Here is a 22,456-nt window from a genome sequence, read left to right on the forward strand (position 1 = left end):
CCTGCTTAGAATAGAATTTCCAGTGGATGCTGGATTATAAGAAACATTTGCAGTACCTTATGGTAATCACTTCTACCTCTTCTGAGATATGTGATCATCTCTAACTATCTCTGATTCTTCCCAAGCAGTGGAAGACTGCTCCTAGCAGTGGATTTGTAAATTCTTTGTCATCATGTTCACATCCTGGAGAGGTGTTTAAGGGTCTCCTCCTTCCTTCTGCCCCTGCTATCACCTTCTTTTTCTTTCCATCCTCAGTGCATGCATTGCTACCTGACTCTTGTTTACTTTTCCTACCTCAAAGTAATTACTTTCAGGTAAACTTTCAGTGCTTAGTGTCCTTCTAGGCCTGCCTAGACACTGGTTCTTAGGTGCAATTATGGGCTAAAAGAGGCAAGGCAGAAAATAATCTACATCAGATCTGCCATATGTTTAGTAAAAGCTATGGAATTTAAATGAATTGATGCAACAGCCCCTCCCCTCTCTGTGCATTGTTTTATTTGGGTTGTTACCTTCTTAGGAAAGGACAGCTTGATATATGTATAATGTTCCACAGAGACTTTTCCTCAATGGTTTTTGAGCCACTAAAAAGTGCAAAGCAAAAAGCAGCATGCATGGGAATCACTCACCACTGAATTGCAAGTGTCTCAGGAGAACAAGTGGCACCAGTTTCACAGGGACAAAGTGGGTTTGGACAAGAAGGTGGACTACTGATGGAAATTGGAGGGCACAATGGGAGAAGGAGAAGATAGCCTTAGACCTTACTGTAAAGCCAGTGCACTCAGTATGTCATGCTCCTGGATTTGTGGCAGAAGTAGTCTGGGATCTGTAGTCCAAATCATTACTGTATTTCTTTGAAGCCTTACTGGAAAAGGTGATAACTCCACCAGCTCAACTCCTGGACAAGCTTCCAGGGGAGAATGCTGTCTATAGACCTGGCCTCTCTGATTCCACAAGTGAGTTTTTATTTTGAGGGCTTCCTTGTAAGGAAAATATTGATCTAATCCTATGAGATCTCATGGGATTTTCCCTATTGGTATTATGATAAGTGTAGCTTATTTAGAGAGAGACTAAACTTGGGATGCCAAAAAAAGTTATGAGAGGCATTTGGTTAAAGTACTTCCTTTGGGATTGGTGGGCTCTGCCCAAAACAGACAGTACATTTAAACATATGCCTTCTCTTATCAAGTTATCAATACTATGAATTACATAGTCTTGCTCCTCCCTTTTTAAAGGACTTATTTTCAAATTTATGTGATTGATTCTGAAAAGTGGTTTTATACTAGAGAGAGAAAAAGTGGTCAAATGACACTTTCTGAATTTAGCATCTTGAGAAGGACAATATGTGCAGAGCTCTAGCACATCTCCTTCTCCCCCGCCTCTACTACTGTCTGCAATGAAGGATGTTTTTGGGAGATGGTGGACAGAAAGTATGAAACTGAATGGGTTCTCTTCTAGACTTTGGAACTATGTTGTATGTCTTACACCTGGTCATAAATTCACAAGGCCCCTTATAAAAGGGGAGCAGGTTCTTTTCTATTTTTCTGGAAACTTGCTTGAATTTATGTGCTATAGAAGCCTTCTGCAGGCAGGTTGGTTTTTGTTTCTCTCTTTTGCATTTGTGTGTGTGAAAAACATAGAATATTTTAACAAATATTCTTACAGGAACTGATGTGGCTTGGTTCTATCTGATTCCAGGAACTCTCTCTCCGGACAGATATGATGGTGGATTCACTCTTACATGCACAGTGGAGAGGGAGCCAGTGCCTTCTCCCTTGCATGGCGGCGTGCTTGGATGCAGATGGGTGGCCTTCAAACAAACCTAATTACTTCTGGTTTTGCATGAAATTGATTTCCATGCAAGGATGCTGAGTTGCTGTGTGCATCTCTAATGGCTTTTTTTTCTCTTCTCTTTCTTTCTCTTTCTTTTCTGCTTTCTGCTTGCCATGAACACACCTCGACAGATGTCAATCATATTCCAGGTAAGTGTTACTTTTGCTGAGCTGAAAGGCTGTTCCTCAAGGAGTGGTGGTAAGTTACCAAGGCAGGTCTCATCCTGCTTCCTGCTGGATGTCATGAGGTCTGGATTGCACAGACTTTGCTGAAAGAAGGCCTACATCATAGCAAAGGTCACAAACTTCCCTCTTCAGAGACTACATTGTGTTGGTCAGTTAAAGGGATGCTTTCTTAATGAAAATTACATTGAGAATGGTTGCTTGTATTGTTAGTTGAACCTGGCATTGAGAGCTGTATTATATACTATTTATTTCTGATACATCTGTGTGTAGTCTGGCGTAAAAATTTAGTAATTTTCTTTCTCCTACTGCAGTCTACTCCATTTGCTACTCCCACTGATAACATGTTGAATTTCAGTTCTACTAACTAAAGGGTTTTTTGTTGTTGTTTTATTTTACATTTTTATAAACCAGTGAGTATATTTCTGGCTGAATCTGAATGTGAGATCTTATTTAGGTATGAAAATTTTATTCTCACTAGGGCACAAATGATTTAAAAGGAAAAATGAATGTGTTTCACATGCTTGTTTATATGTGCAGTTCTTCCACAACAGCGTATGTTACCACAGAGAACTCCAAACCTCCTTCCTCAGATTGCTGCTCGTTGTTGATAGGATCAGGGTCCCCCAACTTCAGCTACAAGTGTTAGATGGGCTAGGCTACTTTACTCTAGTCCACATTTTGTTGCCAAAGAAACTTTAGAAACAATTTTTTAATTCACACTTAGGCAGTTCTACCTGCTTTATCATTATGTGAAATGGAAATGAGAGCCCAAGAAAGCACCCTACATTGCCCTGGCTGGAATGGGATAATGGGCAAGTGAAAGCTCTTTTCCTTCTCAGCTTCCTGCATAACTTTTGCTAAACATAGCCTGGAATGAGTTATCTGGATTATGTTCTCTGTTCAGTTTTCATCTTTTCTACACTTGGATAATCAGATCTTGTGCATCACTTCAGAGTGGTACAGGGAGGGCCTATCACTTGGATATTTTCTTGGCATATTTAGCCTTTCAGCTTCTCTCATCAGCTGCCTTTTTGTTCTGCTGAGAACTTTTGCATTCTGTGTGCATCTCAACTGACAGCAGTGGGAATGGAAGTGGCCGAATGGCAAATGTCACCTGGCACACTTTGGGAAGAAAGGCTCTGTTAACTTTAAGCTGCAATATTTTCAGTTATCTACGAGGCTGAAACTGTACCAGCTCTGCCCCAGTCTGAGGTGTCCAGGAACTCTTGTTTCCTCTTGTCTTGGCAGGGTCTGACAGGACATGCACCAAAGGCTTCGAATTACAAATCTCTCCACAGCATCCTGAAGATGTTGATGTGTGTGGCAGAGGAGGATGAGTGAATTGGGGAAGCATGGCCTTGCTATGCTTTACCAGTAGGACACATGATATTATGCCAGGAATGAGTATTGCCTCAAATAATATCAGGGACATCTCCTGGTGCACAGGAGCTGATAGCATCACTGGTAGGAGCCCAAGCAGAGGTGGCACACTCAGTACAGGACTCTCCTGCTGTTAGTATGGGCACCATGGAGCAGTCCATCCTTGTGCTCTCTGACTGTGCTCTCCTGCCCTATTGCCCTGTAGTCTCAGGGTTTATATGCTTAGGTGTGCACTTTTTTATTCTTCCCGTTGCTCATACACATGTTCTTGTTTTCAGGACTGCTATATGTTTTCTCATGTGGGTTTTTACTCACCTGTGGATTTCTTGTGACATATGAATGTTTTCTCAATCATCTGTATATTTTCAGTCTGACAGTTACCCACACCTCATTACAAGGCTCTGTCACTGTTTGTTCCTGGGCAGTCTAATCCCTCTGCTCATCTCACCCTTGTGGGTGCACTGGCACTGCTGTGGGATTGTGCAGTGCCATGGACCTCCACAGGGGTTTGGGTCTACACTTCTGCTCTGCTGAGCTATGCAGACACTTTCTACCTACTTGGTCATCCAGCTGTCTATATTGCAAGGACAGAGCCTCAGGCCCCTGTCAAAATGGTTACTTTAACCATCTACTGTTTGAAAGACAAATTAGAGATTTTATATGCTTGTGGTAACTACCCATAGGCAGCAAAAGGGTTGTAAAGAGCCCATTGATTAAATAAGTATTCATTATTGTTGAATAGACTGGTTCAAACTAATTCCGCACTAAGAGGAGGTAGCTGTGAATAGGCTGGAGCTGGCAGCAGTGGGCACTACAGGGTTCTGCAGGTTCAGTTACTCCAAGGTGCAAAAAGGTTATTTATTTTTAAAGTAAACAGAAATGTGTAGTATAAGCCTTTCCTGGCTGTAAGGTCTCTGCTTGTGAAGGACACTCCAGCAACAGGGGCTCATTGCCATACTCTTTTCAAGAGCCAGCTTGATCCCATCTGGCTCGTGTCACATGTAAAAGAAGTTTGTCAGATGTCAGCCCACCTTTCCTGCAAATAGAATGCCTCAGTTATAAAACAACAATACCATATTTTGAACAGTGCCCTGGAGTTGGGGTTGTTGCTGTCTGCACTTGGCTGGGTCATGGATTCGCTGTGTCATGTAGAGGAGAAGTAGCTTCTTTCAGTACTTAAGTTTTCTCTTTGGGGTTATAGCTACAGCCTCACCTCACATTCACAACCTGGTTTGGCTGCTGAGGCTGAATATTATGGAGTTTAAGAGCCTTAGTGCAGAGGTTAACTGCCTGTCTGGGAGGTGGCATGCAGCACAGACCAGAATGACCTCTGTCACTTCTGTACAGTATCTGTTTCTTTCTTTGCACCTTCTATTCTTTACCAGTGGTATAGATTCTGAAGTAGTTGGAAAAAACCAATAGATCAAAGAGAAAGTGATATGCTCCTGTCTCACTTTTTTTTTTTTTTAGTGGAAGAATATATGCTGGAGAAAAAATTGAATATAGTTCCTTGATATTATGGAGGCTGTTACTGATACCTGGGGAGGGGGTGTCAGTTTAAATAGTGCTTTTCCTATTCCTACCATGCTTATTCCTATTGTAGGAGAGATTTTTGAATGTTTATAGGGAGGAGGCCAAGAGATTAAGTTCTGGACATTTGGCTGTCATGATTTCACTGCTGACTAGTGTTTGCCTATAACTGAATGGACAAAACCAAGCAGACATTACTAGGTAGTTCCCAGAGGAAAAATCAGTCTTTGTTTACCTGAACAAATCCTTCATAAAGATGCAGAGATCATTGAAAGTATAAACATATTAGCACATTTTTGATCCAGGCCTTTAGTCTTTCAAATGCCATCTTTAAATTCTTCTTTTCCTTTCTCATCTCTGGTCTGCTGTTATAGTTGATGTCCCTTACTCCATGTCATTGGGTCATTTAAGCAGTACCTGTATGCTGGCTTCTGCTTCCTTAAAGAAGAACTCTGGTTTTGGGCCATGAAAATGATGGGTTTCAGCCCATCTGAAGTTTCCTGTTTGCACAAGGTGCTAGGTCAGAGTCAGAATCCATCTATGCCATATTGTCAGTGCCGCTCATTAGGAGTTTGAAGCCAGTATGTACGAGCTTAGGTTCTTCATAGGTGTCACCATTATTTTGATTCTTGCATGCCCTTTGCACAGGTAATGTCCCCTAATGTGATTTTCTTACACTGGAATGTGAATGCTTTTAGTTGCATGTAAAGCCATTTACAAAAATATGGCAGTAGTAATCACTGGGGTGACAGCAAGAATTCCTCTATCCTGGAAGTGTCTTTTTATGAAAGTAGATGCTTTGGAGGAAGTTTAAGAAACTATGATAGAATACCTTTTGTCTCAATACATTGGTGTTTCCTGGTAAATACTATTTGAAGGGCTTTCTGACCTGGGGTTGCATCCAGATTGTGTTCTACAGTCATTGATGGGCATATTTTTTTCTGGATATATCCAGTCTTTGTTTTTCTTAATCCACTTGTATTTTTTAACTCCACTGTATCCTGTGATAACAAGTCCCATTGTTTAATCATTGAAATGTGGAACATACTTTGTTTTAGTTGTTTCTACAACTGTTACTTGAGAATTTCATTCAGTGACTCCCATTTTTTATGTTTCCCACCAATAAAGAAAAGTATATTTCCTGTTCACCTGCTCTGTCCAAATTGGGGTTTTATCTCAATCATATATATTGTCAGAGTTATCTTTTCTAAGCTGAAGAATTGTATTCCATGTCTGCCAGTTATTTTCCCAACTTTTGCACCTACTTGATCAGGTGCTCTGATTTGCAGTGATACACATTTTGTGGATTGGGTTAAATGCAGTCACTCTCAGGTCTTGCACATGCATTCCCACATCCTCTTGAGCATTTGGTCATCTTTGTGAGCACTTGCATGTTTGTTTTCAAACACCGCCATGCTTGTAGCTGTTCCTATGCAAATACTTACAGGAGAATGCCACACAGAATATCAGAATACAGAAAACTTCCAGTTTCTGCTGGGAGTGAAAGGAGATAGTATGTTTGTTTTTTTTTTTTTTTTTCACCATTGCTTCCATAAATGTTGGGGTAAACAACTTTCTCTTCGTTTTCTAGCTCATGTTCTTATTCCTTTGATCACTCAAAGGAGATGCCATTCAACCTGACTCACTGCCCCTGATAGTGACAAAACCTATCCTGGAATTACATAGCAGAGGGAGAAAAGGGGATGGGAAAGAGGAGCTAGCACAGCTGTTGTGTGTAATTGGATTGGAAGTGGGCCTGCGGCTACAATAACAAAACTGCACTCCCGGCTGGGCTCACTGCTGGGGCCTGAGAGCAGCCCCTTGGCAGTCGTGCATGTCATGGTTGAAGCAAACACAACTGACCTCCCCAGCCTGTGCTACTGCTTTGCTGGCTTAGAAGGAAAAAGCCCTATGCACACCAGCAGCCAAGAAATCAGGTTACCCTCTTGGTAGAGCTGGCTTGTCTAGCAGGTGAGCAGGTGAAAGGTCTGAACTAGGCTGCAGAATGATTTTGCTTCCTTATCCATTCTTCACATCTCTCAAGACAAGGGTTTTGCTGCTTCTTCTGAGTCCCATTGTTTGGCCCTGCTGGAATGTCCTCTTTTTTGGTACCTGGGGCTTCTTGCAGAATTTTCCTTGGACTTTTGGTTTTTGAGAACCTCAAGATACCTATTTTATGAAGACCACATGCAAGACAAAGATCTTGTCAACTCTTTTCACTAATAGAAAAGGGAACTGCCAATGGAGCTGGGGTACGAGGCTCAGAGTAGAGAAAAGCCTATTTCTTCAGGAACTGCTAGTTTTAGGATATTTGGAAAGGAGGTGAAAACAACAGACTCCAGTACTCATCTGAGTGCTCTTCTGTATAGTGGATGTAATTTTGTTTCCGGAAGAAATCATGCAAACCAGAGACTCTTTCTTCAGCTTTGCATAAAGGATTTTGAGCATATCCTGGACTGGAGGGTTTGATGTCCTATCTCAGACATACATTGCAGCTGGCCCTGCTATTGTCTGAATGGGTCATGCAGCCTGATACCCTGAAAAAAGATCCTCTCTGGGCAAACTTGCCCCAGGGGAGATCTGGGTTGCTGCTGCTGCCTGGCAGTGTCTTTTCCCACTCATTAAGAGCTTTTGGGCTAATCATTTGGTAGCATCATTAGAAGGGAAATACTGAGGCTGTCTGCCATAACAGAGCAATTCAGTGGTGCGTGCACACCCACGCACACGTGCACACCCCCAGATCATGGGCCCAGTAGCACAGGACAAGCTATAATTAACTGGATGAACGAGTCTATCTTCCTTTGTTGCTGCAATGGCTTGTCACTCTCAGCTGTGTTTTGTGCTATCCTCACCTTCTTATGTTTCGTAGCTTTATCTTCCAATTTAAGTGCTAAGTAGTAATGGGGTGGGAGGGAGCAGGATTCAAACTGTTTCAAACGTTTCCCATATTTTCTCCTCCACACTGAAAATTGCCCCTAGCAAATCCTTAAAGATGAGGACTGCTGTTTAACTATATTGCTCTTCCATATAATTGTACTCTGAAGCTACTTTTAAGAATGTCCTTCTGGCTTCATAAGAATCCAGTGTTAGCCCTTGGTACTTTGTACAATTAGAGCCACTTAATTTTACTATTTTGATGGTTTACAATTTTTTTTTTTTTTAAAGAAGTAGTTTGAAATGCTTCTTTGAGATCAAGAGAGCTTAATTTTAAATTTTAAGAAAATAATGCTGATTAGGTATTAGGTTAAAGGAATATTAAAAAAAACCCTCCCAGACCTAATAGGAAAAGTCAGTTGTGGCAGGCATAAATCATGGCCAGAGAGCAGAGTTTGGGTCTTTCTGCCTTCAGCAATGGACATATTATTTTAATAATAAATTGATGTTCTGAAGAAACAGACTGCTTTCTCTTCACATTACTGCTGAATGTTCAAAGAAGCTGGGCCTCGAGAGACTGAGTACAAGCAGATGTTTATCTAAAAAACCTGTTGAGAGTTTGCTTCTGAAGCCATGCTCTTGTCCTTACTGTCATTCATGTTTGAAGTTCAGGAGTAGAAAGTCACCATATTCTTGACTTGAAATGTCTTTACAGGCAGATGAGCCATTTATTCTGAGGTTTTCCTAAACCTTTTCCAGCCTACTTGCTACACACCATTTTTGTTGGGCAGCATTTATGTCCAGCCAGTAAATTATTATAAGGATGACTAGATTGATTTAGAAAAAGCATGAAACCCCTTGGCTACTAGAGCTCATGCAGATTTTTATCAGTTTTTTCCTAGCTCTACGTTGGCTGGGTTTCCCTATAGCTGAAGCTATAATAAAAGTTTCTTGTTGAAAAAAATCCAAGATTCAAAGTAAAATATGTTTCACCTGGGTTTAGGTGGACAATCAGATTTTCTTATAGGATTCTTCTTAAATGGGATGGCTATTAGCACAAACATTCTAATAGTAGAATGTGTGAATAAAGGGCTTTGGGGCCTAATGAGTTCGTTTGTATCCTGTGTCTGATAAAAAATTTGCTTATCTTTGACTGTTGCCCAAATAGCATGGTGATATTGATCTGGAAACCAGCATTTATGTCCAGCCAGTAAATTATTATAAGGATGACCAGATTGATTTTGAAAAAGCATGAAACCCCTTGGCTACTAGAGCTCATGCAGATTTTTATCAGTTTTTTTCCTAGCTCTACGTTGGCTGGGTTTCCCTATAGCTGAAGCTATAATAAAAGTTTCTTGTTGAAAAAAATCCAAGATTCAAAGTAAAATATGTTTCACCTGGGTTTAGGTGGACAATCAGATTTTCTTATAGGATTCTTCTTAAATGGGATGGCTATTAGCACAAACATTCTTATAGTAGAATATGTGAATAAAGGGCTTTGGGGCCTTATGAGTTCGTTTGTATCCTGTGTCTGCTAAAAAATTTGCTTATCTTTATGACTGCTGCCCAAATAGCATGGTGATAGGTGTCCCTATTGATCTGGAAAATCTGGTCTAGCTTGCAGGTCTGAACAATTTGTACAGCTCTTGCCTTGATTTGTTGGATGCCATAATAGTTTCTTACAGTCCAATAGCAAGTGTTACCGCTTTCCACCTCAAGGTGGTTTTGACTTTTATGATTTGAAAATTGTTTTAGTATCTTGTCATGTCTTGAAACTGATGTAAAGGTGAGACAACTATGTCAGTTCACATATTCCACGTTCATTTTACTCTGACTGATTTGAGGCCTTTGTTACACATGTTGCAAATGTCACGGATTTTATATCTCAATGGTTGAAGGTTTTAGTTGTTAATGACATTTTCTTGGAGATAAATACACTCATTTTCACTCTTACTTTAAAATGCAAGGCAGGAATATTTTCTGATGAGAAAAGCTGATATTTTATTTCATTATTTATATTATTTTATCTAATAATGAATCTGGAATTCTGTTGGTGTTTTCTTTGTTAAAATAAGGGTCTCTATGGGCAACTTATAATACAATAGTGTTTTTTTGTGCTGTCTCCAAGGCCACTCTCCTTTTTTTTTTCTATTTTGAAAAAGGAAAAATAGCATTGGGGGTGGGGGGAGGGCATTATTTTTTCATTAATCTCCCTGCTTTCGTTGTCAAGTTGGGACTAGAAGATCAACAGGTACATACATTACCAGTACCACGGCTGCTGTGGTGTTTCAAATCTGTGAAGAAGCAGAAAGCACCAAAATATTTCTTAGGGATACTTTCTTTGACAGGTATTTGAATCAAGGCCACATTGGGGCCACAACATTGCGTTTCTATGGGGGTGTGCTCACTCCTCAGCTCAGGCAAAGGGCTTGTGAGGATGAATCTGGCTGATGTGCCTGGTAGATAGGGCACATGGCACTGGCCCTGGGGATAAGGACAAAAGGGGTGTTGACTCTCCTGACCTTTTGAGATTTTTAAAGCTCCTCTGTGGCTGGTGGAGAGAGAATGGATCTTCTTCTGGTGTGATTTATGGTGTTTAATGTAGAATCTTGCTTTGAACCTTCTCTGGGTGGTTTATCTTTGTGTCCAAGTGGACAAACCCCTGCCATCCCTAGTAGATGCACCTGTTGATGTTGGGCCTCTTAGGTGTGACTTTCCCTTCCCACAGTGTACGAGGCCTCAGGATCCCCATCTCCACTTTGGATCTCATGTCCCCTCCCTCTTCAGCCAGCTTATGCTGCATGTCATACTGACACCTTCTAGCCTTTTCAGTTTTTTTGGCATTGCTACAGGGATTCTGTGCCTTATAGGTCCTAACAATTATACTTTTGTCTTCCTGCCTTTTGTGGTGACTTTGAAGTGTCCATTTGATCAGACCTAAGATTTGCCTGTCAAGAATGATGGGGTCAGTAGCCATAAATAGAGACAAATATTCAACCCACTCTTCTAGCAGAGCAAGCGATTCTCACTGAATTATATTTTGTCATTTAAACCAGAAGTGTCCTACAGTATCAAATCTTCTAGGTTTATTTATAGCTAAAAGACCTAAAAGAATCTAAACCTATGTTGTGTTTCTGATTATTTTTCTAAATCCACAATAATCTTCAAGAACATTACGGTATTTGCATTCCTTAGACTGTACAATTATTAATCCCCTTATCTGGCTTGAAGTTCTCTGTGGGTGAACATATTCTTAGGATGATCTGGATTTTAGATTTCTTCAGCCAACTCAAATGAAAACCATAAAAGAGAAAGGAATAAACAAATTCAAACTCAGCATGCTGCATGTTGAAAATTCTCATTCTAATAAATTCATTTGACCTCTCAGCCTCCGTGAAATTAAAAGTCACAGCCCTGTTTTATTAAAAAACTGACTTAAAATATGGGGTGTGTGGTGTGTATGTGCATCGAAGGCCCTGCCATATTAAGTGCTATTAGAGGTAGGAGATGTGAGAAGGAATCAAGCTAAGAGAAGTTGGTCAGGGAACCAAGTATGCAAGGGTTTCCTCATGGCTTGAGTGTGTAGGACTTGATTTTTGTTATGCTAGTTCTGTGATGTCTTGTGTCACAAAATTGATTAATGGGTCACTTCATGCTTAATGTCTTGGGCATGGATCTATATACAGAAATATCTAAACAGAAAGTGTTTGTATCAATACAGTACAGTAAACCTATTTTAAAATGGGCCTAGATGTAGAGTTTGATTGAAACAAACAAGGTTTGTACTGGAAAGAATTATGAGGGAGTAGAGCAGCCCAAGTGAACACTACAGCCTCATCTGCAGAGCTGACAATGACTATTTCTGGTGAGGGGAACTGTGCTGCCTTCTGGATTTACTTTCAATTATGAAACTGAAGAGCTTTAGCTATAGAGCCATAAAGTAGCCCACTGTCCTTGGAAATTGAATCAACAGTTCTTCCCAGAAAGGGTGTGGAGGTGTATTTAAATAGTTTACAGGTGGGTTTTTTTTGTCCTTGCTATGTCTGGTGTATTGGTGTCTAATTAGTAAGTGTGAGCAGTGTTGATAGACTCCTAAAAATTCACGGTGAAGCCACATGTTCAATAATGATGGCTTTGTGTATGCATTTAGACCAGAGCATTCATCTGAAGCAGGTATGGTGTGATTATGGCCTCCCTTTTACTGACCACTGCAATCTTGAATTTAAAGCCTTTAGCTGAGGAGAAGTTATTTCTGTATCTCTCTAGAGGAACAACAGCTCACTGCGGGCTGTCATTGCAGACCTTGGCTTCCATAGCCCATTTAGCTACCGTGGTGTGCAGTGCCTCTGGAGCCACCCCCACAGGGATGTGCTGAACCTCAGACAGAATTCTGCAGTGAGCAGCAGGTTTTTTTCTACCAGTGACAGATGCTTTCCTGCTCAGTGTGGGAAGCAGTGCTTGCAAATGTTTGTGCCCTGTGTGCTGCAACCATACTTGGTCTAGTTCAAGTATGTGAGCTCCAGTCCTGACAGGTATTGGACTGTGACCAGTGTGCATGGATATTACTGCTTCTTTTCCAGTTTTGTTCTTTTTCTCTTACTTCCTCTCTCTGTCTCTCTCTCAGGCCTCTCACACCTGATGATGAGTGAACAAGGTAAGTCCTTCCACTTTTTCTTTGTTTCTGTCACTGATCATGAAGGAGATTTGTCCCTGCTCTATTTCTGGGCTGGGCTTTGCCTAACATAATCAGCTAAGCTTACAGAGTGCCAGCCAAGCCATTTGCATTTTTGCCTCTGTGTCCCATGAGCCAAGGCTTCTTGTCAGCCTGGGACTCAGTGGCCCAGGAGGGAGCATGAAATTGTTCCATGGAAAGTACAAAGGTATGCATCCCTCTTCCACGCAGCCCACTAACTACTTTGTCTTGCCATTTCTTTCTTCTTGTGCCAGCTGTAATGACTCCCACTTCTGCTTACTAAATGTAGACCTCAATGTTGGTCTTTATTTTAAGAGAACAATTATTACGAAAATTATGTTAATAACCCTTGTGGCATGATCCTAACTCATTATGAATCCTGAGGAAATTTGCATATAATGGCCTGTAAGTCCTGTGTCTGCAATTTAAAATACTCAAATACAGAGCAAAATGGTTGAGAAAAACAACAGGGCTAACCCCATACTGAGCTACAAATGGGATCTAGGCCCAGATCTGAGATCCCATTTTAATATTTCAGTCTGCACAGAGGTACAGATCTATTCTCTATGATAGGATGGGATAATTAGTCCCATTTTGCACTGTGAGGGTGTGGAATAAGAAGCTGGTGAGAACAGGAAAAGCGAGGAGAATTGTGGTTCTGTTTGCCTTTGCCAGAGCCAGTGTCTTACTGACACAGGTGCACATGAGTTAGCAGCACTCCTGATGCCTTCTAGTCTTGTGAATGCAGGAGTGAAATGACTTAGGACTTAATGCAAGGTGTGTGCAAGTGGTACACTAGGAAGACCAGACCAAGTGTTTGGCCCATGGGAAGAAAATCTAAGTTTTGTCTCTGATGTGGCTTTCCTAGACTAGATGTATGCGAAAGCTTTTTTGGCATTAAGTAAGCATGTATCTGAGGATAGACAGTCCAAGGAATAAGATAGCCTACAGTGGCACTGTGCACTAAAGATTAATTAGGTGCTTGAGTAAAACAGATATAATTTCTATGTACCTCAGTGAAATGTAGAAAGACTTAAGACATAATCAGTTTTTATTCTATTCTTCAAGATGGATGCCTGCTCTGAGGTCAGGAAAGGTTAGGTAACAACCAGAAGTGAAGTAGGGGGGGCTTACTGATCCGTTTCTATACTGCATAACATCCCTGTGTGGTAGGGCTCTTTATAGATGTATGTCAAGACCACGGTGTTTGGCATCTGGAGCATCTGACTAAACTCCAGAAAGTGTTGAGCTCCTTCTGTGTGCCCACTTACTGTTCAACTGGGCTCATGGCTCGGAGGTTGTGCTTATTGAAGGATCATCCAGCAGACAGGTCCCTTCAGCGTGTCCTAGTTGCTCAGGATGCAATTGAGTATGGCAAGCTGTTTTGGCAAAGGAAGGCATGTTGGAAAGTGATCAGAACAATTGATGGCCACTTTGATTCTCAAAAACACTGAACATTTGTAGTAGTCTGTGATTTAGCACTGGATTATGTAAACAGTTGCACTTGGACATTTAAATTGCAAGTTGCAACCCAGCTGGCTCATGAAGACTTGCATGACCTATTCAGGCCAGTCATCAGCACTTTCTATACTCCCTTGTCTGGCAAAAAATGTGAAAACTATTCGCTTCTGGCAACTTGAGCCACCCTTGTTTATCTATAACACATCAGGGAACAGAGGCTTCTCTTTTCTTGCCAACAAACTCACAGATATTGCGTTTTGATAAATATTTACTGTCTATAAAAATATGATGGATATAAAATATGTAAATATATATGTGTGAGTAAATATGCAATGTCAACATTATATACAAATATATTAGCTCTGGTAGGTGAGATGTGTTTAGCAAATATATTACCATAAGATTTATTTTTTTCCTGTCCTAGTCTGTTGTTGCCTTTGCTGTTTTGAATTTGACGTGGATTGAGGCGTATCACTGGCGTGGTATTGCATGAGCAGTTTGCATTTCTCAGTAGAAAATCAAATTAAAGCTTAACCAGGCAGCTGCTGATTGTACTGTCAGTGGTTTAAGCTTTGCTTTGTGCTTTAGTTGTGGTGTGTCTCTTGTTTTTCCCCTGACATTTTGTTTTTTTGGGTTTGGCTGCTAGATAAATATACTCATTTCCTTGTTTTTCTAAGTATGGCTGGTAATGTATTTTTCTGGTTTCTTATGCTTCCTCCTTCTCTTCTCTTTTGCCTCCTCCATGGTGGACACCTCTCTTGTTCCTCCTCTTAACTGGATGCACACCTTCCTGTCTGTAGGTAGAAGTAAAGGTAGAGATCACATTCTTTCTAAGACTTCATTGCTTGTAAAATGTTTGTTGATGGACAAAGTGTATTTTTATGAATGTGTTTCATATTGGAACTTAATGCTTTTATTTTTAAAAGTCTCTTAACTGTCTTTTGTATTGAGTTATGGAGGAAATATTTATTAAGATGAATGCTTTGATGCCTTCCTAAGAGATTTTATTTTCTCCCTGTTCACACTCAGTGTGGGCTGTGCAGTGTCAGGCCACCTGTAGCTGGTGATGCTGGGGTGCAAAGTGTTTGTCAGTTCAGTCAAGGACAGAGCCATAGGCCAGTGAGCTCATGCTGCTGACACTTGCTCTACAGTGTTGCTGCTGCTTGTTGTTTTTCTACTGGTATTGGTGGCAGCAGAACCTGGGCTTGTCTACTACCCTTCAACAATGGAGGTTTTTTTAGCTATTGTTTCTTCCCCTGGCTCTGCTTCCCATCATTCCTGTTAGTGTGAAGGTGTTTTTCAAAGAGAAATTGAGTTGCAAAGAAGCTGCAGAGGAAGCAGAAGTAATCAGCACTGCTAAACAGAGAGGTCCATTTCCTTTGCAGCCCAGTAAAGCACAGGGCATGCTAGTCTGCTCTGGGGCTCCAACTTGCTCTTCAGCAGTTCACACCTATCTTAAGCATGCTGAGGACAGTCATCCATCCCTTATCAAAACTCCCAAAAAGGCCAAATGCTGCAAACTTGCTATGGGTCTTCAGTTGGACTGGAAGGAAAAGTGAAGATTGATTGTTAAGTTATAAACATGGCTTGAGAAAAATTTTTGGTTTGATCCTATTTTCCAATAAGAAAGCTTAAAAGGTTTTGTTATGCTGAGGCTTACTCTGTTCCAATGAATACACTGCTGAAAAATCTGATATACTTATTAGCATGATTTGAACATGTTGGATGATGTTGCTTTTGTCCATGCCAGTAAGACACTGGGGAAAGAAATGACTAGTTGTGCAGCTATGAATTTGGAAGGGATATGAGCTCAAAGGATTTGTTCATAATAACTTTCCTTTGAGGCACAAGTAGTCTCTGCTCAATAATTATTACAACTGTAATATCTGAATTCTGGGAAGCACAAAGCCATATTAAGTACCTTAATTTATATGATTCCTTTTTCTGATGCCCAGCTTTCTTCTAACAATATGGTATTGTTGAATTCTCTGTGATGGCGTACATTATGTAATCAATATTATTTCTTCTATTTTGAGGTTGGAAAAATATTCCAATAACTAATTTCATAATTTGTCTATTCTCTTCAAATTTGGGTGATGGAGGGTAATAGCTAAGCTGTACTCAGAGTGAACATCAGAACATAATAATCACATATATGCACTGTAAAAAAAAAAAAGAGAACCTGAAGTTCTAAGCAGACCATATAAAATGTTACTGTGCCTCAACACAGCTGCCAATAATTCAGTTAGCTGATATATGGTTTAGTGTGGTTTAAGGGTTCGTGTAAATCAGGGCAAGTCTTGTGTGATGTTAGTTCATATTCTTTTCTTAGGTGGCATTTATGCTTCAGGCCAGCCTGTGTAGGACTAAGCTGAAAGTCTTCTCCCAGGCAAATCTCCTAACTGAGCTGGTAGGCATGAGGATTATAAGATATAATCCACAATTAATTCATTGGTACTGAAACTTAATTTATTGTGTCATTGAGTGACAATATAATTTCACTTCCCAGCTATGTGTAGTTTTAACTGTAGTTATAGCAAGTGACTTTGTCAGAGAACCATCAGTCTGTGTGAAAAATGGCATTGCTTTCAGAGGGCTCAAGCTGTGATTTTGAACCCACACATGGCCTTCAGCTCACAGAGAAAGTGGTACCAGATGCCTTTAGTGCTTGCATGGAAGGTTCATATTTTTTGGCATTCTTGTAGTTTTTAGTAGAAACTGGCAACCACTCTGTCTCCTGTCATGTATGTAGCCAAAAGATATGATGTATTTGATTTAATTTTGGATATGATCTATTTGATTTCATAGAACTTCACAGCATGTAGTGGTCTGTGACCTTGCATTCATCATTTAAAGCAAGTGTTTGATTAGTTGTTTCCACTGCAGTAAATAGGCTTTCTCTGCGTCTATCCTTTTTAAACTGTTCAGGAGATTTCAATTTTTTTTTTTTTTACAATTTCCTGGAAAATTGAAGAAGATGAAGTGTAGGTGTTCTGGGGTAATGGCTGGAGTAGTTGAGATACAGACAAGCACCTGGATATCACTTGCATTTTAACCTGAAATGAGGTTTCAGGTTAAATGCATTGAGTTTTTATTTGAGGTATGGAACTAGTCATGGAAGTGAGGTATGTATATGATGAGCAAGGACTTCTTTTTAGTTTGGCAAGAACTAGTGAATACGAATTCTCTTCTGGAGAGATACTGGCAATTAAGGAACAATTATATTAAGTTTATTTCCCTAATGCTTCCCCAAAAGTAAATGATATCAAAGCAATAAATTCCATAATAAATAAATATCCAGCTTTAATTTGCTACTGGAGTTAATGTGTTATCACCTTCTTCCATATAATTTGTTCTCTTGAAAGTCATTGTTAAAGACATTATAATTTGCTATTTTGTTACCTTCCACCATGTGGGCTTTGTTTTACCATCACTCTTGGTTTGGATCTGAGGCTCATGTCCCCTATGAAAATTGTCTGTATTCTTGGTGGGGAATCTGTTACCTTCAGTGAATTAATTATTTTGTCTTCTTGAAGGTAATAGCAAAATTCACATTGACTCCAGTGGGCCAGGAACACAAAGAACTGAAGATGCCCTGTCTGACACAAAGAACAACAGTGAGGCTGATTTCTGGGTGTGCATGGGACACCCTGTAGCATCTCTGCAGTCTGCAGAATGCTGGTTCTTCTCCAAGGCATGTGGCTCCTTCCTTCCATCAGTAGTTGTGCTCAGTGTGAACTACACAGCTGCCTTCTCATTTTCAGTATGAAGTAGGTTTTTTCTTAATTGTCAGAGAGAAGTGAAAGAGTGGGATCTTTAAAAATGCATCTTGTGTGGACCAAAGGCTGCTGCCAATTTCGCTGTTTAATGGCCAGCATTGCAAAAATCATTGGTCCTACCTGCTCTTAACTGAAGTAGGTCTTTTAAGTCTTGGAAGGCTTAGCATTGCTCTCAAAGAATGAGGTTCTTATTTCATTGAGGTGTTCAATAATATTGACCTGAAGGTAATGGCAGAGGAAAAATGAAATACCGTTTGTGGGCTTGAATAGAAGGAAATGACTGGACGTTCCTGATTAGGAAAATATTTTCAGTTTCTTTTTCACCAGTTATGCCATTAGGATTTGTATTGGCTTGCTTCAGAAATAGTGTAGCAGGGCCAGGGCAGCATCATCCCCTGTACTTGGTGAGGCTGCACTTTGGGTGCTGTGTCCGGTTCTGGGCTCCTCATTACAAGAAAGACATTGAGGTGTTGAGGTGCAGAGAAGACTTGGCAGTGCTGGGGGTTGGACTTGATGACCTTAAATGTCTTTTCCAGTCTAAATGGTTCTATAGTTATGTGTGAATAAGTCCAACTGAATTGCCAAGAGTTTATGCAAATGTTGAAGTGAAACATCAGTAACAAACTCAATTATTAGTGCTCTCTAAATGTCTAATTATACAAGGCGAAAAGCAACACTACATTTGTCTTGCCAGCCTTAGCAGTGGTTTTTAAGCTCTGCTTTGCCCTGTAAAGTATCTTAATATTTGGATTTTAAATGTGAATATTGTATGATTTTGGTTTCTGTAATTAAAAGAATTAATGAAAATACTCTAAAATATGTGTGGTAGTGGGTTTGTTTGGTGAGGAAAAAAATCCTACATTATTATAAGGATGGTGACTTTCAATTCTAATTTAATGACTACTTAAAAAAATCAAGCATTTTATTTTATGATTAACAAATACCAAATATGCAAAGCCTTGTGAATAGAATCAAAGCTCCTTGCATGAAGATGTTATTCTTCTGGAATTTTTTTTAAAAAGTGAACTTTTGCTGCTGGTTTAATATTTTCTTTAGGGAAAAAAGAAATATTTTAATGTAATTTGTTGAAGTCTAATTAGAGGTGATTGGTAGTTGATGATTTCAAATGTAAGGTATTGGGTGGCATTTCTGTGAGACATTCGTCTGATTTCATTATATTTCTGTGGTTCTTGTGTCATCTGTGGTGATGACATTTCTAAACTTTGGGAAATGGTGCAAAGGAATAGATGTCTTATTCTTTTTATACCTCTTAGTAATTCATTGATGAACACAAACCTAATAGGACCGTTCTGGTAAATTATTTTTGTGCTTATGAGCATGTGAGTTTACAAATATTGTGTATGCATAAGATATTAAATCATGCTTTAAGTATTTTGTAGTTTATAGGTAATTAATTTTTTTCTTACATGTTTTCTTTCTGCCTTGTTTTAAAACTGTCTTTATGATGTGTGAATAAGCAGCTGATTCTTTGCTGGCTTTCATTTTTATTAAGAAGAATGATTCCTGTGAGAGTTAAAGGCATTGTGATTGTGTTGTTTGTAAACAGGAGCTAAAATATTGCTGTCTTAGGCTGTATTGTAGTCTTCTGTTTTCAATGAAGCTCAGGTTTCTCTCTACCCAGGGAGAGTATTTAATTGATATAATTGAAAGACTTTCCTCCCCACCCCCCCTCCCTCACCACCCTGTTTTTTAATTTGAGGCATTCAGTGGTATGTAGAGATGCAGAGGTAGCAAAACAGGCCACGTGCTTTGTAAAAGGCAGCCTAATAGCACTTTTGATGGATGTCTGATTTTTAAAGTGCTGTATTTTTCATTAAAATTTCCATGTAAAGTAAGGGCAAGCACAGTGACATGAAAGCTAATGCAAGTTGCACATCTTGACATAATAACAATCACAAGAAACTGGAGATCCCAGATGGCAGCTTGGCCTTTGCCATCCATTTAATAAGCTACTAACTGCTAATTATTGCACTGTTATGGGCAAGTTAATTTACTGTTGACTCTTAAAGAGACATTGTGCATTTTCCTGACATTTAGGTTTTTCAGTTTAGATTTGAAAGTGTTTTTCCTCTGTAGATTGAAGCCTTTCCAATGGATGGTAACAAAGAGACAAAGAAATGGAATGGAAAGTGGAACATAATAATCTGTGGGGTTTTTTGATAATAGCAGAATATAGGGTTGTGGTGGTTTGGGCCTTTCTAGGGCAAGGGTTTTTAGCTGAAAAGAACACTGGCATGTATATTAAATCTAGGATCTAAGTTTTGCATTTAACAGCAGATACAGAGTTAGTATTGTTGTTAAAAATAAATTGAACATTTTCCCCTTAAATAATTGAAGCTTGAGATTGATTCTGAAAATAAGAGAAACTAGAAATAGAAAATGAAAATTGCAGGTTCATTTCTTTCGCCAGAGACTATTTGAAGGAAAAATTTCAACTCACAAATCTGAAAACTAAAATATCCACTGTATTTTTTGAAAAATTCTTCATTTTAATGTTACTTACCTGCTTGTCATATTACAGGGAAGGAATGTTACCTGTAAAACATAAAATTTTTTTAAGTGATCTTTTTCTTCCAGTTTAAATGGACATTCAGTATTGAGACCAGTCAGGGAGAAGTTTTGATCTAAGAACCTATTTAGGAATGAAGGAACAGCTGCAGTTTAAATGGACTCTAATTCTCACAGTTAATGCTGTTTTGTGAGTGCATGATTGTCTGTGATAACGTTTGGGAGGAGTGTGGTGGGTAATAGCTTATTTTCTGGGCTTTATGGTAATGCAGCAAAGTGATGATAATGCCATCAGGAACTGAAATAGGCCCTGTCACACACATCAGACAGTTGCAAAAATAGGTAACCCTGTGAAAGAGGGGAGTTTCCTGTTTTAAGGCTCCTTGTGGCCTTCTGTGGACTAGAGAGATAACGTTAAGGTATTGAACAGTTTAGAAAATATGTGCTGTGTAAGCTGGATCTTGTACATGAAAAATAAGAGCTTACAAACAGTAGTCTTATTTGCTGTGCTTTACCAGCTGGTAAATATTTTGACTAGAGATCAGGGAATAACATGCCATGCAAATGGTTGTAGAGCTATTACTGTGAAGAAGGTCATGTGTGTCAGTTATTAATTCATGCCTAATGGTGTGTGATTTTCCTTACATCAGTATTGTGGGTTTTGATTCTGATCTTGGCAAAGCATATCTTCCTGTGACATGCAGAACTCTTCATTTATTTGGCTGTACTCATCTTTTCATGGAGCTAGAGCTCCTTCTCATGCTGGTTTTCATTTCCTCATTTGCTTCAAGAGCCTTGATAGTTTGGAGTGCACATACAGAAATCAGTGCTGATAGGCTATGAAATAAAGGAAGATAATAGAAAATACCACTGCAGAGAGCAAGGAATCAGGTGTGAACCCAGCCATCACAGGTTGTGGCATATACATTTGTTTTGAAAGCCTTTTTGCTTTGAAATTTTGGTTCCTGATAACCTACCCTGCAAGTTGCTGTGCTGAGTCTACTGCATTCCCCAAACAGCTGGAGAACCCTATAGAAATTAATGGTGTTTTGCACTTGGGATTGTGTTGTGTACCTGCAGGGATAAAGTCCCCAGAGTCTGTTATAGAAGATTTCATGTGAGATATTGGTCTCATACTAGATGAGCTTATTATACTGAGAGGTTTGATGCAATGATACTAACAGCCATATTCTTCACTGTTCTGGAAGCATTTTATTGTGGTATACCTGATACTGAAGCAGAGGAAATGCACTAATGGAAAAGAAATAGTGCAGGGAGGAATCTGACTCTAAAACTGTTCCAACACTAACCTGAGGGATTCTGGATAATTTTCATTAAATTATGGCCTTAGTTCTCTTGTTAAACACTGCAAAGCATTTGATAGAAATGTTTTTTTACCAGCATTGCTTTGTGGGGAAAGGCTTTAAACAGAACTGGTACTTTTAGGGTTTGTGTACACAGTTGTCACCATTAAAAAGTCAGTAGCATTTGCCAAGCAGTACCACACAGTGGTGCCTGAGAAATCACCTCCTCTCCTACAGTAGAGCGAGAAGATGGTATGTAATATTTGTAGGTAAGTGTTTACGATTTGATTCTGTCAATTGCATGCATTTTAATCGAGTTTTTCTCTCATATCAATCAGTGTGATTTGGGAACTGCTTATGAGTCAGATTATTTCTAAAACAACACATGATTCCTTTTTTTTGACCAAATTCTTTTTATTAAAGACTTAAAAAAATTAAGCATTTGCTGTAAAATACTATATCTTTGGAGTTTCTCATTGTTAGTAGTAGTAACAAAAGGTAAAATATGTTAAAATAATTGTATTTTAAAGGGGCCTGGGGTCTTATTAGGTATAGTGAATTGTATTAAGCCAGCGTTATGAAGCATACACCTTTATTCCCCTAATTACTGGTATATTAATAATGACCAGGTTGGTGATGAATGTTCTGATCACCAGCTGGGATCAGATAATTACATTTGATTATGTAAAGAGTTAGTTGCTATAAGCCTTGAAATATTAAAACTTGGCTAGAATAAATATCACTGAAGAACCTTTGTCTTTTACATGTGTATTCAGCTGCCTGTTCTCTGAGCAATTCTTGTTTCACTCGCTAACGTTGGGAAGCAAACTGTGAACAGTTATTTTCCAACCCTGTGAATGTTGATAAAAGGATCTTGCATGGCTGTTGGCT

The 22,456-nt window shown here is 39.4% G+C and overlaps 1 protein-coding gene across 14 annotated transcripts in view; it reads left to right on the forward strand.

The window, feature by feature from the left end:
* Window positions 1–22,456, forward strand: part of NRXN3 (neurexin 3) — a 920,037-nt gene that overhangs the window by 31,533 nt on the left and 866,048 nt on the right. For 13 of the 14 annotated variants that reach the window (XM_039705065.1, XM_039705064.1, XM_039705053.1 and 10 more), the window contains exons 2-4: window positions 1,962–1,979; window positions 12,424–12,453; window positions 14,754–14,765. The exons of the other annotated variant lie outside the window; for it this stretch is intronic. In XM_039705065.1, coding sequence (XP_039560999.1) covers window positions 1,962–1,979; window positions 12,424–12,453; window positions 14,754–14,765 — 60 coding nt within the window. The remainder of the gene's footprint in view (window positions 1–1,961; window positions 1,980–12,423; window positions 12,454–14,753; window positions 14,766–22,456) is intronic. 14 annotated transcript variants of the gene reach the window in all.

Source organism: Passer montanus, unplaced genomic scaffold, assembly GCF_014805655.1.
Source record: "Passer montanus isolate IOZ18808 unplaced genomic scaffold, ASM1480565v1 scaffold18, whole genome shotgun sequence".
Taxonomy (NCBI): domain Eukaryota; kingdom Metazoa; phylum Chordata; class Aves; order Passeriformes; family Passeridae; genus Passer; species Passer montanus.